Below are 17,493 nucleotides of genomic sequence, written 5' to 3'. Positions count from 1 at the left end.
TCACTAATGGCTTTCAGGGAAATGAATCTACCGACCTGGTCAAGCCTGGTCTACATTTGACTCCAGAATCAATGTAGTTGACTCCTAACTGCTCTCTGAAATAGATCAGCAAACCATTCAGTTCAAGTGCAGTTTGGAGGCAAAAAGAGTTCATGAAATATCCTTGGCAAGATTAAGGAAAATCCTAAGTCATTCCGTAAATATGTATATCATGAGCAAGAGGGTAGCTAGGAAAAGAGTGGGTCTCTTTTGGGACCAAAGGGGTAATCTATGCATGGAGCCAAGGGATGTGGGCAAAATCCTAAATGAATACCTCTCGTCTGAATTCAGCAAGAAGGAAGACATAGCAGATAGTGAATTCAGGGAGGGGTACATGGGTAATCCGGAGAATGTCATTAGTTAGAACAAGGAGATTTATGGGAAGCATAAAGGTTTATCAATCCCCAAGTCTGGATGAGATCTATCCCAGAATTTTATGGGAAGAGAAAGAAGGGATTGTTGAGGCGCTGACCAGGATTTTCACACCTTTGTCAGCCACAAGCAAGACACCAGATGACTGGAGGATAGCTAATGTTGTTCCTTTATTTAAGAAGGACAGCAAGGATAAGCCAGGTAACTATAGGCTGCTGAGCCATATGTCAGTGGTAGGGAAATGATAGGAGAAATTTCTAAGGGATAGGATTTACGTGCACATGGAAAGGCAGGGGCTGATCAGGGATAGCCAACATGCCTTTGGGAGGGGGAAAATGCCATCTCCCTGAGTTGATTGAGTTTTTTGAGGAGGCAGAGGATGGTGTTGGAAGGATGGCTTTCTGATTGGAAGTCTTTGACCAATGGTGTATGGCAGAGATTGGGGCTGGCCTTTGCCATTTGTTATATATTTAATGACTTGCACATGAATGTAGGATATTTCATAAACACTTTTTGCCTCCAAACTGCCCGTGAACTGAATGGTTTGCTGATCCATTTCAGAGGGCAGTTAGTAGATAACTACATTGACCCTGAAGTCATATGTAGACCAGGCTTGACCAGGTCGGTAGATTCATTTCCCTGAAAGACATCAGCAAATTTGAGGTTGACATGAAAATTACTGGCATTCTGCATATTGCAGAAGGTTGTCTAAGGTTACAGCAGGATATAGATCAGAGTCATAGGGTCAAAGAGTTTGCTTGCAGCATTTGTCTCAAACCCAGACATAGAAGGAATATTGCAAGATCCTGTCGCAATTCTTCGCCAAGTTGAGGAAGTTATTGCAAGAATAATTTTGACGACACCCTCCCTCTAAGGGACAGATTCGTGTGCTGAATCAGTAATGACTGGATTCAGAGATGAATCTGACCTCTGAGGAATACTGAAATTATCCAAGTAATGGAACTGGCAAATGAAGACAAGGAGGAGTTGCACATGATTCCGGCTGTTCCGTATAACACTGTGCACGGAGGAAAGGCGGCAAAGCATACTGTTCTCAAGCAAACTGAAGATCATTTTCAAAGGTGACAAAGATTGTGGGAGGAAACAAGTGTTATCTGAATGCTGGTTCAGACAAGAAAAGTGTCCCCGCATATGTTTTAAAAGGCCACATTGCAGAGCTTGTAGGCATAAGCATTGACTAAATAAAATGAAAGTAAAACATTAAAGGAAGGTGCGCAAAATTTCCACCATTCTTGCCATGTAAAAGAAGCAAGTAAGGGCTGCAATACAGAGGAAGCGTTCACAAAGTGTAATGAAAAAGACGATGACTAAACAAAAAGAGTACTGATCATTGTCATGAAAGTGAGTGACAGAGACATGACATTTGAACTTGACACTGATGAACCAGACGGGATATGCAACTGGCTGGCCAGAAAACACTACACCTGAACTTACAAAGGCACAGCCAAATCTGAAAACCCATACAGGTGAAAGCATTGAAGTGGATAGAGTTACTGACATTGCCAGTGAAATACCAAAGGCGGGAGAAAACCTAACCACTAGTCATTATTTCAAAATCCAGACCAAACGTGCTGAGAAGAGGCTGGTAGAAAGAAATTCCCTGGTTTGGAGGAACATTCATCACATTAAGATGGAAGGGGCTCATCATTACAGAAGGTGCTCGGGAGACATGAAGAGGTTTTCAAAGAAAGGTTGGGAAGGTTGAAGGGCACCCAAGCCAAATATCATGTCGATCCCAATGCTCCACTAAGGTTCCTCAAGTCAAGGTCAGTGCCTTCTGCAATGAAGCCAAAACTGGAGGCAGAAATTGAAAGGCTTCTCAGAGAGAAAATCATTGAACCTGTTAAGTAGCCTGAATGGGCAGCATCCATTGTGTCAGTGTTAAAGCACAAGGATTTGTGGAGATTTATGGAAATAAACTTAATTTAAGATTATAAGATGACCATTAGGCAAATCTTGTCCCTGGAAGGGTGCCACATTCTAAGAATGGAACACTTATTTGCACTTTTGTCAGAGGCTATCAGTCATTCACATCAATGGATACCGTTGGACTATCAGTCGAAGACATTTTTGTCTGTCAACACACTCAAGATTTATTAACCAAAAAATATCTACCATCCAAAGTTTCATCTGCACTTGCCACCTCTTGCAAAAACATAGAGGGGTTCCTGCAGGGTGTTCCCAGGGTGGCTGTATCCTGGTTACAGGAGTCGCCAGCAACCAACACGAGGAATCCAGGAGAAGTGTTGAGCAGATTCGAAAAGGCTGGTTTACATGCTTTCTGTACAAATGAAGTAAAGAACCTGGGACAGTAAAGAACTAAAGAACTTCATTGCATTCAAGTAAAAGCATAATGTAACTGAGCTGAAGGCATGAGCAGGGTTATTGAGTTATTATTATAATTGCGACCAAATTCTGTAATGCTTGTAGTTCAATTAGAACATAGAACATTACAGCACAGTACAGGCCCTTCGGCCCATAATGTTGTGCCCCCCATTTTATCCTACTCTAAGATCAATCTAACCCTTCCCTCTCATATAGCCCTCCATTCTTCTATCATTCATGTGTCTATCTAAGAGTCTCTTAAATGTCCCTAATGTATCTGCCTCCACTACCTCTATCAGCAGTGCGTTCCACGCACCCACCACTCTGTGTAAAAAAACTTACCTCTGACATGCCCCCATACCTTCCTCCAATCACTTTAAAATTATGCACCCTTGTGTTAGCCACTGTCGCTCTGAGAAAAAGTTTCTGACTGTCCACTCGATCTATGCCTCTTATTATCTTGTACACCTCTATCAAGTTATCTCTCATCCTCCTTATCTCCAAAGAGAAAAGCCCTAGCTCACTCAACCTATCCTCATAAGATATGCTCTCCAATCCAGGCAGCATCCTGGTAAATCTCCTCTGTATCCTCTCTAAAGCTTTCACATCTTTCCTATAATGAGGCAACCGGAACTGAACACAATACTCCAAGTGTGGTCTGACCAGAGTTCTATAGAGCTGCAACATTACCTCGCAGCTCTTGAACTCAATACCCCGACTAATGAAAGCCAACACACCGTACGCCTTCTTATCAACCCTCTCAACCTGTGCGGCAACCTTGAGGAATCTATGAATGTGGACTCCAAGATCCCTCTGTTCCTCCACACTGCTAAGAGTCCTGCCATTAACCTTGTATTTTGCCTTCAAATCTGACCTCCCGAAGTGCATCACTTCACACTTTCCCAGGTTGAACTCCATCTGCCACTTCTCAGCTCAGCTCTGCATCCTATCAATGTCCTGTTGTAACCTACAGCAAACTTCTACACTATCCACAACACCACCGACATTCATGTCATCTACAAACTTACTAACCCACCCTTCTACATCCTCATCCAAGTCATTTATAAAAATCACAAAGAGCAGGGGTCCCAGAACAGATCTCTGCAGAACACCACTGGTCACTGACCTCCAGGCAGAATATACTCCATCTACATAGCCTATGTTTCTCCAAATCAGCCCATAAACCCTGTCTCTAAGAATCTTCTCCAGTAATTTGCCCACCACTGAAGTAAGACTCACTGACCTATAATTCCTAGGGTTGTCCCTATTCCCTTTCTTAAACAAAGGAACAACACTTGCCACCCTCCAATCATCTGGCACTGCTCCTGTGGCTGCTGAGGATGCAAAGATCATCGCCAAAGGAGCAGCAATCTCTTCCCTCACTTCCCCTAATAACCTTGAATATATCCCATCCGGCTTCAGTGACTTATCTATCCTAATGTTTTTCAAAAGTTCCAGCACATCCTCTTTCCTCACATCGACATGCCCTAGCGTATCAGCCTGTCGTACACTATCCTCACAAATGTCAAGGTCTCTCTCACTGGTGAATACTGAAGCAAAGTATTCATTTAGGACCTCCCCTACCTCTTTCAACTCCAGGCACATGTTTCCTCTTTTATTCCTGATCGGGCCTACCCTCACTCTAGTCATCCTCCAGTTCTTCACATATGTGCAGAACGCCTTGGAGTTTTCCTTAATCCTACTCGCCAAGGCCTTCTCATGCCCCCTTCTAGCTCTCCTAAGTCCATTCTTAAGCTCCCTCCTGGCTACTTTGTAACTCTCCAGAGCCCTGTCTAATCTTTGCTTTCTAAACTTTAGGCAACTTTCTGTCTTCCTCTTGACAAGATATTCTACGTCTCTTGTCAACCACGGTTCCTTCACTCTACCATTCTTACCCTGTCTCAATGGGACAAACCTATCCAGAACCCATGCAAGTATCTCCCTAAACAACCTCTACGTTTCCATTGGTGCACTTCCCCAAGAACATCTGTTCCCAATTTACGCTCCCAAGTCCTGCAGAATAGCAGCCTAATTCTGCCTCCCCCAATTAAATACTTTCCCATATCCGTCTGCTCTATCTCTCTCCAAGTCCTATGGTAAAGTCAAGGAATTATGGTCACTGTCTCCACAATGCTCTCCCACCAAGAGATCTGAAACCTGATCAGGCTCATTGACTAGTACCAGGTCCAGTATGGCCTCTGCCTGCCAGTCGGCCGTTCCACATACTGTGTCAGAAATCCTTCCTGGACATACCTAATAAACTCTGACCCATCTATCCCCTTTACACTAAGGAGGTGCCAATCAACATTAGAGAAGTTGAAATCACCCATGACAACAACCCTTTATTTTTGCATCTCTCCAAAATCTGCCTCTTGATCTGCTCCTCAGTGTCTCTGCTGCTATTGGAGGGTCTGTAGAATACTCCCAATAGAGTGACTGCTCCCTTCCTGTTTCCGACTTCCACCCACACTGACTCAGTGGATGATCCCTCCAGGATAACCTCCCTTTCTAGAGCTGTGATACTGTCCCTGATCAGCAAAGCCACTCCCCCACCTCTTTTACCTCCGTCCCTGTCCCTTTTGAAACATCCAAACCCCAGAATATCCAGCAGCCATTCCTGCTCCTGTGACAGCCAAGACTCTGTAATGGCCACAACGTCATAGTTCCATGTACTTACCCATGCTTTAAGTTCATCAACCTTGTTCCTGATACTTCTTGCATTAAAGTAGACACACTTCAGCCTATCAAAGTGACTGCCATTTTGCTCTTTCAGTTGTCTATCCTTCCTCACTGTCTTTCTACACTCTGCATCTGCTTGTACACTAAATGCACTAACCTGTGACCTATCATTCAGGTTCCCATCCTCCTGCCAAACTAGTTTAAACCCTCCCCAATAGCTCTAGCAAACCTGCCGCAAGAATAATGGTCCCCCTCCAGTTCAGGTGTAACCTGTCCCTTTTGTACTGGTCGTACCTTCCCTAGAAGAGATCCCAATGATCCACAGATCTGAAACCCTGCCCTCTGAAACAATTTCTCAGCCATGCAGTCATTTGCCAAATCATCCTATTCTTACCCTCACTGGCGTGTGGCACAGTCAGCTATCCAGAAATTACTACCCTTGAGGTCCTGCTTTTCAGCTTCCTACCTAACTCCCTATATTCCCTCTTCAGGACCTCATCTCTTTTCCTACCTATGTCATTGGTACCAATATGTACCACGACCTCTGGCTGTTCACCCTCCCCCCTCAGAGTGCTGTGGACATGATCCAAGACTTCCCTGACTCTGGCACCTGGAAGGTAACATACCATCCGGGAGTCTCTTTCACATCCACAGAATCTCCTGTCTGCCCCCTATACTATTGAATTCCCTATCAATACCGCTCTCCTCTTCTCCCCTCTTCCCTTCTGCGCCACACAACCAAGCTCAGTGCCAGAGACCTGGTCACTGGAGTGTTGGCCTTCATTGCTAGAGGGATTGAATTTAAGAGCAGGGAGGTTATGCTGCAACTGTACAAGGTACTGGTGAGGCAGCACCTGGAGTACTGTGTGCAGTTCTGGTCTTCTTGCTTGAGGAAAGATACACTGGCTTTGGAGGCAGTGCAGAGGAGGTTCACCAGGTTGATTCCGGAGATGAGGGGGTTAGCCTATGAGGAGAGATTGGGTCGCCAGGGACTATACTCACTGGAATTCAGAAGAATGAGAGGCAATCTTATAGAAACATATGAAGTTATGAAAGGGATAGATAAGATAGAGGTAGGAAAGTTGTTTCCACTGGTAGGTGAGATTAGAACTAGGGGACATGGCCTCAAGATTCAGGGGAGTAGGATGGAGATGAGGAGAAACTGCTTTTCCCAGAGAGTAGTGAATCTGTAGAATCCTCTGCCCAGGGGAGCAGTGGAGGCTACCTCATTAAATATATTTAAGACACAGTTGGATAGATTTTTGCATAGTAGGGGAATTAAGGTTTATGGGGAAAAGGCAAGTAGGTGGACCTGAGTCCATGGCCAGATCAGCCATAATCTTATTGAATGCGAAGCAGGCTCGACAGGCCAGATGGCCTACTCCTGCTCCTATTTCTTTTGGTCTTGTTCTAAAAATAAACTTCTGGAGGAACTCAACAGGTGAAGCACCATCTGCAGAGGCCAAGGGATGGTTGACATGTCAGATGAAGACCCTGCATCAGGACTGAGAGTGTAGAGTGAAGAGAGCCAGTATATAAAAGTGAGAGGGAGGGCTGAGACAGAGGCTGGTAGGTGATAGGTGGAACCTGATGAAGGAGGGATGATGGACAGATGAAGCCTGGAGGAGCAGGGGATTGGAAGGGTGAACCACGGGAGAAGAAACCCAGGTGGATGGGTATGTGGGTGATGGGCAGATGGGACCAGTTGGGGAAGGGTAATGAGGAGGGGACAGATGGAGAAGGTGAACACAAGGAGAGCAAACCTGTGTCAACTGGTGGGAGTGGGAAAGGAGCACAGAAGGTGTGGGTTACCTGAAATTGGAAAATTCAATGTTCTTACCACTGGGGTGTAAGCTACCAAGGTGGAATAAGAGGTGTTGTTCTTCTAGTTTGCATTTGACCTAAGGGTTGCAGTGGAGAATACTGAGGACGGACAGGTCGGTGTGGGAATGGGAAGGGGAGATGAAATGACATGCAGCCCAGAAGTTTAAGATGGCCGTTGTGGACAGAGCACAGGTGCTCTGCAAAACATCATCCATTCCTTTGCCTCCGTTTGACCTGATGAGTTCCTCCAGCAGTTTATCTTTTTTGCTCCAGATCCTGCAGCACCTCTCAAACTACACGCACATCCCCAACACCACCCTGTCCCCTAGAAGCGCACGTGCACACACATCACGCATGCACACACGCACGCACACTATGCATGCACACACACAATCACACACCTCGTGGGCACACTCAGAAACACTCGTCATTCTTCTCCGAGAGGGTTAATCACTGAAAGTAGATAAAAAGAATCAGAAAGCACGTTGACCTGATTATGTCAGGATCAGTATTTCCTATTTCCTCACACTGGAAGCAATTCCCTTCTAACAGCAGCCATTTAATGACACCACTCAGCAATGTAATGTCCTTGGAAATGACCTCATCAATGACTGAGCCCATTTATGTACAAAACCATTTTCACGCACGAATACTTCTGTATATTAATTGGATGCCCTTGTGGCCTGTGTATGCTTCCTTTATGATCGGATGTGAAGGCTTCAACTGAAGGTTGAACTTAACACCGGTACTTTTCATAAATACATTGATCAACTCATTGATGCTATCACTCCCTCATTCACAAAGGTCGACACTAACCTGCCTGGGTTAGATTTTACTGCAGTGATCGGCTTATGAATAGCTACCATCTACTGAACTCAGTTTATAAAGGTTTAAGTGCTCTAAGAGCTTCACTACACTTGCATGAAGAGGAAGGAACAAGCAAAGCCCTGGCTCCAATTCCACTTATTCTGTTGGAAATGGTGGCGAAAGCTGAAGGGTGATTTTGTGGTGAACTCCGGCAAGATACTTTGGGTCATCAAATGCACTGAGGCTGAATGTTCACACGCCTGAATGCATGCATGGAAGGTACATGGAAAGAAAAGTAAACCATTTAAAGTTGCCCCTTTAGACCAAGCGTCCTCTGGAGTGCAACTAAGTTATTTAGCCCAGGAGATCCATACTGATTCTGTGCTGCAACCATTTCTGACGGTAGTGATAAGGGCATCATTACTGGCCGTAAAGCCCAATCAACTGGGAAAGCGGAAGGAAGCTGACAGAGCCCCTCCTGAGAATTGGAGTCTTTTCCAATAAACCAACGTTGGGTTAGCAGGGCTAAAACTGCCACAATTGCTTCGAGCTGCCCATTCTGTACCAGCCTGAAATTCAGTGCCAATGTGCCACAAGACAGCCCTCGGTCACCAAAAGGACCGACATCACTCCCCTTTCCTGGCTACTGGAAGCATGCCATCAGAGGGCACAGGGGTCGACCAGTCTCCGTGGATCCTAACCCCAGCAGAAGAAGGGGTGGTGGAGGGGTGAAAGGGGGGAGGGAAGGGGGAAAGAGCAAAAAATAAATAGATGGCTAATGTCACCAGGAGAGTGAGCATACTGATTCTTGCCGATCTCCGCTGAGGTTTCTGGAGGGTTCCAGATGCAAAGAGATTGCCAACTGAGACCCTTATATAGAGCACAGCTGCACATTTGCTGTCACATAAAACAGCAGCTGTCATGTACTTTGCCAGGAGCCAAATTACTAACTCAGTGAGCCTTGGACTCAACTATTGGCAGACAAGTCTTTCCAGCATGCAGAAGTATCCTTAAATCATGTCTGTATATATAGTGTCTTCAATGCGATATAACATCACATGGATAGAAAGGTACTTTTTAAATGCAGGAGAACCACCAAACTATGTATTTTCAAAGGAAGTATTAGAGCAGGTGACCAAAAGTTTGGTCAAAGAGGGAGAGTTTAAGTGCATCTGAAAGGAGGAGCAGAGTGGGGGATGTTGGGGAGGGAACTCCAGAACTCAGGGACTCAGCAGCTGAAGGAGCAGTTGCCCATAGCGAGTGTTTAAAATAGAGGGTGTGCTGAGAGCAGAACTACAAAAGCACAGAAACTTCATAGGTGTGCAGGGCTGCAAACAGAGGGATGAGAAGATGGAGAGGGTTGGAAAATTGAAGCCGGTGATAATTTTTAAATGGAAGCTTTCTTGGAGGCATGCACGTACAAATAAAACCATGCACACACAAGCGCCTATGTGAGCACACTTACATAGATAGACACATACACACGTGCACAAAATCACACAAAAGCATGCACATACACACAGATAGGAACACACAGGCGAACAAACATGTATACATGATCACACATCTACATACATATACATGCACATACAAGCTTGCACAGACTCCTCTGCATATGCAGATACATGCCCACATCCACGTGCACATGCAGAAGTGCATGAAGAGACACACACACACACACACACACACACACACACACACACACCCACACACCCACACCCACCCACACACACACACTCACACACACCCACTCTTTGTAATTCCTTCAGTGTTACTACCTTGAGTCCTTAGTTTCTACAGCTTTGGTTATTGCAAAACAGAAGCAGACCACTTGTCCCATCTCACAGCAGATCAATCCCACCAAATCCCCCCGTATCTCTACAAATTAATCTCCATCACATTCTGAGCTACTTCTTTCAATTTTTTTGTCTCTTACCTACACTAAGGGGCAATTTACACTGGCCAATTAGCCTATCAGCAAGTCTTTAGGATTTGAGGGGAAACCAGTGTGCCCGAAGGAAACCCAAATGGCGAAGGGAGAATGAGCAAGCCACACAGACAGGACCCAAGGTCAGGATGTACCTATCCATACACATGGGCACACACACAAACACACACGTAAATACACAAAACTGCATGCACATACACACAGAAGTGCACATGCACGCACACACAAATACACTGCACCCATGTATACATTCATACATGCATACATATCCATAAACACGTGTGGTCATGTACACACACACACACACACACACACACACACACACACACACACACACTCATTGCAGTCACTTTACCTTGTCAAGTTTTTAAATAGAGCACAAATGAATAGTGTTTCCTGGCCATTCAACAAGATTGTATTTAACACCCTCCATGAACAGCTTTGAACATGTTATGATAGTGTTGTACAGTGAGGGAGGTTAGTGAAGGACTTCTTGTTTATGGATGTTTAGTGTATAACTCTTGTAAGCATCGGTCAGTGATGTTTGGAGTTCAGCCCCCAAATGTCTGCATATGCGAGCATCATCTGCGCACTGCAGTTTGATGACTAAGGTTGGAACACTTGTCTATTTGTTAAACCTTCTCAAATTTGGTTACCCTCGGGAATTCATCTCCAACCTACGTCTACTACACGATGACACGCAAGCCATGACATCTTATCCAGTGGGTACACAGCAGACCTAATCTCTGTGCAAACTGGGGTCAGGCAACATTGCACCATTGCCCCAGTATTTTCTCAAACATTCTCACCTATTGTCCTGTCAAGAGAAGCAATGGAAGCTAAATGGGTTAGGTCTGTATCCTTTAGAGAAGAATGAGGGGTGATGCTCTTGAAACATGCAAGATCCTAAGTGGATGTAACAGAGTAGATGTTGAGATATTTTCACTAGTGGGAGAATCTCAAGCAAGGGAGATAGATTCAAGATAAGGGACCAATCATTTAAAACTGAGGTAATTAGAATTTTTTTTCTCGTAGATGGTGGTGAATCTATGGAATTCTCTGCCCAAAAGAGATGTGGAGGCTTGATCATTAGAAGTATATAGAATGGAGGTAGATTTTTTTTTAGAAGAAAGATAGAGGGATCGAGGACTATGGGGACCTAGCACAGAAGAGGTGCTGAGGTCTGGGGTAGATCAGCCATCATCATGTCTAATGGCGGGGCAGGCTTGAGGGGCCAGCTAATCTGATCCTTGTGTTCTTGTTCACTGAACGTCAGCTCTTACAAGCTTTTCATTCTCCAGCACCTTTCACAAGCTCAAGGATGCCCCAAGACACAGTACAACCAATGGTGCTTTGTTGAAGAGAAGTTACTGTAATATTGCAAGAAATACGACTGCTCCCACAGTCAGCAATATAATAAAGGCCATAGTGATTCTGTGATTCTATCCTTATACCACAAGGTGCAAAGCATGGCTGCCTGTGAGATCTTGCTGTGCACAGATTTATTCCATACACAACAACATTTCAAGAACACATCATTGGTTTTATAAAGCTGTTTGGCCATCACACGTTTGTAAAGACATTTCTTTTTACTTTATTTTGTTAGAAATAAGTAGATGAAAACTAAGCAATGAAAGTACAACAAACATATAAACATGCAGGCGACTGTTCTGGAATGAGAGCATCTCTCTGGAAATGAGGGCTGGGTTGAAAGGCTATGAACACTTTGGTTGGTAATGCTATGGTGATTGCTCAGAAGAAACAGAGAAGCGCTGATCTAAATGGCATACATTCTCATTAGCTATATTAAACAATGGGGTCATTTTCTCCACTGGTTTGTACTGAAGTCTCTCTGTCTGTGCAAAAATCAAACAGACATTCTTTGTGATCATCCACAACTGTACTCTGTCTAGACTCAATGAGCTTAGTACCCGTTAGTTAAAGTTATTTTAAAACTGGTAACATCACAGCCCACAAACAGTTCTCCATAATGTCAGCAGCAACAATCCACACACTTTTAATGATACTTCCAAGATTCGACCACATTTGTGGATGGTAAGTAGCTAACAGAGTGTTTCCCTAATGGTGTTGAGTAGCAGACATTTTATTTCTCCTGTTTTTACCTTCCTGGCATCTGGAGCACAGACTTTTCACATTCCTGGGGAAAAAATTTCCAGAATTTCTCTGCATTAGTTAAAACGCCTCTACTCCCAGATGTTTGGAATGAAGCGGAAGGGGAGTTAAATATTTGCTCGGCTCAAAATAGGATTCTACTTAATGTTGTGCTCAAGGGAAAAGGAGGAGGTATTGTTGTTTAATGGGGATCCAATGCCAAATCAAAGAATGGGTCAAAAATGTCTTAATTACAATGAAGACCTAAGGCTGGCCTTGGCTCTCATCTCAATTAGGGCAAGCTATAGACACTAATCAGGCCTCTTAAGAGTACAAGAGCATAAGAAATAGAAGGGTAAGGCCATTTGCCCCTTACACCTCTTCCACCATTCCAAAAGCTTGTAGCTGATCTTTTACCTCAGGGGCATTTTTCTGCAACAATCCCATATTTTTTGATCCAAAAAGATTCTCCTTCTTGAATATACTCAACAATTGAGAATTCCAAAATTCACTGCCCTTGGGGCGAAGAATTTGCCCTTTAATTTCCCCATCAAATCCTGAAATAATCTTGCCTCTTTCAAAAAGATCACCTCTCAATCTTTTAAATTTAAGAATGTATAAGCCCATTCTGCCTAATATCTCCTCATAGTACAATTCCCTAGATCCCAGGAAAAAATCTGGTGAACCTTCAATGCACTCTATCACAACTATATTCTTCACAAGGTAGGAAGATCAGACCTACGCACAGTATTTCAGGTGTAGTTTCTCATAAGGGCCCTATATAATTGTAATAAGGTATCTTTACTCTAAGTCCACAAATCCTCTTACAATCAAGAACTAATTTCTTGCTGTACAGGACACCCATGTCCCTCTGACCACCAATATTTTTCAATCACTCGCCATTTAAAAGCAACCTGGTTGTCCAGGTTGTTCACCTAAGATTAGATCCCTTCAGGTCTATAGAAAGAAAAGCAGCAAAAGTGATGGAGCAGGGACTTGGGATTGGTGGTGGAAAGACAAGTAGGCAGGGTGACATGCAATGTAGTATTCCCTTAACTGCATTATTACCTGATGCACTTTCAGGTGAGTTATGTATGCATGGGTTAAGTTTGAAAAAGTACGAACATAAAGTCTTGCAAGATAGGGTGACCAGCAGCCTGCAATATTGCTCTGGGGAAAGGTGCGCTTTACTCCTCCTGTGTCTGCGTTAAGGGAAGGGAATCTAGGCAGGTTTACCTCTTCACCAGAGGCTTCCAGTGGCCTCTTTAAGAAACAAACAATACTCTGGAGGAATTCAGGAGGTCAAGCAACATCTGTGGGAGGAAAGGTTTTGTCGACGTTTCTGGTTGAAACCCTGCAACCCAAAACGTCAACAAATCCTTTCCCCCCCACAGATGCTGCTCGACCCACTGAGTTCCTTCAGCAGATCGTTTGTTGCTCCAGATTCCGGCATCTGCAGTCTCTTGTGTCTCTCTAAGAAAGTTAGTTTGTCTCACGAGTACCCAATTGGCCACCACAGTTGACAAAAAGTTGCGCAATGCAAAATGTATCGTTGGGCATGAGGTAGAAAATCATTGGCCATCTCGCCCTTTCCTTGTGCTTTAATACGAGAATCTCTTTGCCTGAGTTGTCATTTATTGCTCAGCCCTTATTACCTCTGAGTGAATGGCATGCTAACCTAGATCAGAGAGAATTTAAGAGCCAAGCCATTAGGAAGATAAAGGGTATGTGGTTTGTATCACAAGAGGATTTGGGAACAAGAGTAAAGGTGTCTTACTGCAATTGTATACATCTTGATAAGACCCAACCTGGAGTAATGTGTATGGTTTTGGTCTTCTTACCTAAAAAAAGGATATACTTTCAATAGAGGGAGTGCAGCAAAGATTCACAAGAATATTTCCAGAGAAAGCAGGTTTACTGTTTGAGGAGAGATTTAGGCTAAGCCTGCATTCTCTAGATTCTAGCAAAAATGAGAAGACCATCTCATTAAAACTTAAAAATTCTTACAGGGTTGGCAGGTTGGATACAGGAAGGATGTTTCTGCTGGCTGAGGAGTTTACAACCAGGCCAGAATAAAGGATAGGCCACTTAGGACTGTGATGGGGAGAAATGTCTTCGGAGTGAGGATGATGAATCTTTGGAATACCCAAGAAGACTGTGAAGGCTTAGTCTTCGAATGCATTCAAAAAAAATATCAATAGATTTCTGGATATTAAGGGAATTGAGGGATATGGGAATAGTGGTGGAAAATAGTGCTGGGGTAGAAAATTTGCCAGGTGAATAATGGAGCATGTTCAAATGGCCAATGACTGTGCAATTATGGATTGTCATAAGAACCAGCCAGACTTACGAAAAGGTCTTGAAAAATATCTGTCGTCTTTATTCAACCTGTGTGTGATTCCAAACAAATGCAGGGACACAAGGCCATAAGAATTAGGAGATGGAATTGGCTATTAATGACCATGAAGGACAGTAGCTTTTTATTCCAGATTATTTAATCAATTGAATTTTAATTCCCCTGGATTACTGATCCTAAAACAGCCACCATCCATATTACTGATCCTATAACACTAGCAACATCTGGATCGCTGAACCAATAATATAGGCACCATCTGGATTACTGATACAATAACATGGGCACCATCTGGATTACTGATCCGATTACACAGGCAACATCTGAATTACAGATCCTATAACAACCACCATCTATACTAATTCAATAATATGGGCAACATATAGATTACTGATCCTATAACAGCAACTATAAAATAAATGACATATGCATTACAGATACAATAACAAGGCCAACATCTGGATAACTGATCCTATAACATGGGCACCATCTGGAGTACTTATGCAATAACATGGACATTATGCTGCAACACCAAGTGAAGTGTTCACATTATAGTTGAGAAACAGGCAAAATTATCCCTCCAAATATTAGATGGAAACTTTTCTTTAATTTAGGGTGAGGATAAAATGCCAAGTATTGTACTTACTCACTAAGATGCAGAAGGAAGCCATACAACCTATCAAGTCCATGTCTACTCTCGGAGATCTATCCCATTATCCCCAATCTCCCCTCCTTATTTTTCTGTATGCCCGCAATTTATTCTGTTTCACAAGTCCTTCAACTCCCCTTTGATTCTTTTGCCACTTACCCACACCAAGAAATAATTTACAGTAGTCAATTAATCTGCCTGCATGTCTTTGGGATATGTAGTATTCCCTTAACTGCACTATTACCTGATGCACTTTCAGGTGAGTTATGTATGCATGGGTTAAGTTTGAAAAAGTACGAAAATAAAGTCTTGCAAGATAGGCAAATGTTTAGAAGTCAAGAGGAGTTGTTTCCTATAACTAATTTTGCCATTAGAAAGTTCCCACTCTAACAAGTCACCACCTCCTTTGGTTTCTCCCTCTCCCAGTTAACTGCCTCTGTACGAGTTAGCATTACTGACAGCTAACAGAAGGGTTTTCGGGATTGTTCCACTGTCAGCATGGCGCACACATTGAGGTGATTACTTACGCAGCTTTTATACTTTTGCACCTGGTCACTTAGAGTAAAGTGAGCACTTGGAATAATACACACAACAGATTTAAGAGGTCAGGATCTAACAGGATATGACTGGCCAGGAAAACATAGGCATTTGCCAAAGACGTGCTTTTCTTAACATTGCATTTCAAAATTAGACCTTTTCAGTAAATAACAATCCACTTACATCTTACCTGTTATGGGCAAGGAACACCTCCCCATTCAGCACACTTACCGATTGTGTCAATGCTGGCATGTAACAGTTCATTCAATGTCGCAGCCTTTCCAATGTTAATCGATCCCATGATCCTTCTGAGGGTATCAAAGAACGTGGGTCATTTGCGCTTTCCAGAGCAGCATCTCAACTTGCAAACAGGTCTCATTGGCACTCAGGAGAGGACTTCTATCAGAACCACCTAGTAACCAACTGAGAAAAGAGAGTGAAAAGTTTAAAATGTCGTTTTGGTGAAACAACATATAAATTCTCTATTTCAAGTTCCTACTTTTAAAGGTAAAACATCTTTGGTTACTTGTGTTTGTACTTTGAACCTCCTTAACTTTCCCAGTTTAGAATTGTTAAGCAGCAATTCAAGGATGAGTGCAGGAGATTCCCTTTAACTCCTCTCCCATTCACGAGGCACGGAAGGGGGTTACGCGGTTCACCACATCCATACCGGATGACAAGGAGTTATCCAGCTTATTCCTGTCTTCCAACTTTTTTTTGTCCATAGCCTTATAGTCTTCAAGTATATTCCGACAGACAAGGGTATGGGAACAAAATGATGATAAAATTGGCACAAAGACAACACATCTAGCTGAGAAGTCCATGCAGACTGTAAGATTAGCACCACCTTATAGAAAGTTTTACAGATAGAAATTGACAGCAAAAGGCTACATTCAGCAGTCCAAGGTACATGACAATAAATGGCATCCCAGCCCCTGCTCCTGGAAGCTGCACATTTTACCCAGAAGTCGAGTGGTTAGACTTTTTTTTTAGAAAGAGCTCATGAAACAAAAAGCAGAATGCTGGAAGAAGTCAACATGTTAAACAACATCTACGGCGGCAAAAAGGTGCAAGTTGACATTTCGGGCTGAGACCACCCCCCCCCCCCCCATTAGGTCTGAGAGGCCAGAGGAAAGATAGACAGTATACAGTAATAGGAGGAAGAGGTGGGACAGAATTAGTAGGTGATAGGTGGAACCGGATGGAGAGGGGATGATGGGCAGATGAAACCGCATGAGGCAGGGGAAGAAGGGGAGGGGATGGGAAAGGTGAACAACGGGAGAAGAAAACTAGGTGGATAGATGAGTGTGTGTGGGTTGAGAGCGCCAGGGGTGTGCGTTACTTGATATTGGAAAATTCAATGGTCATACCATTGTGTTGGCAGCTACCCAAGGGGAACATGAGATGTTCTTCCAATTGGTATTTGGCCTGTTCGTAGCAATGGAAAAGGCTGAGGACATACAGGTCGGTGTGGGAGTGGGAAGGAGAGTTAAAATGACATGCAACCGGAAGGTTGAGATGGCCATTGTAGACAGAGCACAGGTGCTCCACAGAACGGTCACCTAGTCTATGCTCAGTTTCTCCAACGTGGAGGCGGCTACATCGTGAGAACCAAATGCAGTAGACCAGGTTGGAGGAGGTCCAGGTAAACCTCTGCCTCACTTGGAAGGGCTATTGACGTCTCTGGATGGTGGTGAGGGAGGTAGTGAAGGGACAGTTGCAGGGGAAAATGCTGGAGTCACAGAGCAACACAGCACGGAAACAGGCCCTTCATTCCAACCAGTCCATGCTGACCACGGTGCCCACCCATCTAGTCCCAGTTTCCTG

General features: G+C 43.8%; 1 protein-coding gene across 6 annotated transcripts in view; it reads right to left on the bottom strand.

The window, feature by feature from the left end:
• rasgrp3 (RAS guanyl releasing protein 3 (calcium and DAG-regulated)) overlaps positions 1–17,493 on the bottom strand; it is a 98,472-nt gene that overhangs the window by 54,143 nt on the left and 26,836 nt on the right. For all 6 annotated transcript variants that reach the window (XR_007956024.1, XM_052012420.1, XM_052012419.1 and 3 more), the window contains exon 2: positions 15,898–16,089. Coding sequence is in view for 5 of the 6 variants with exons in the window: in XM_052012420.1 (XP_051868380.1) it covers positions 15,898–15,967 (70 nt within the window). In the remaining variant the exon portion in view is untranslated. The remainder of the gene's footprint in view (positions 1–15,897; positions 16,090–17,493) is intronic.

Source organism: Pristis pectinata, chromosome 3 (genome assembly GCF_009764475.1).
Source record: "Pristis pectinata isolate sPriPec2 chromosome 3, sPriPec2.1.pri, whole genome shotgun sequence".
NCBI lineage: Eukaryota > Metazoa > Chordata > Chondrichthyes > Rhinopristiformes > Pristidae > Pristis > Pristis pectinata.
This window is presented reverse-complemented; position numbering and strand designations above follow the sequence as displayed.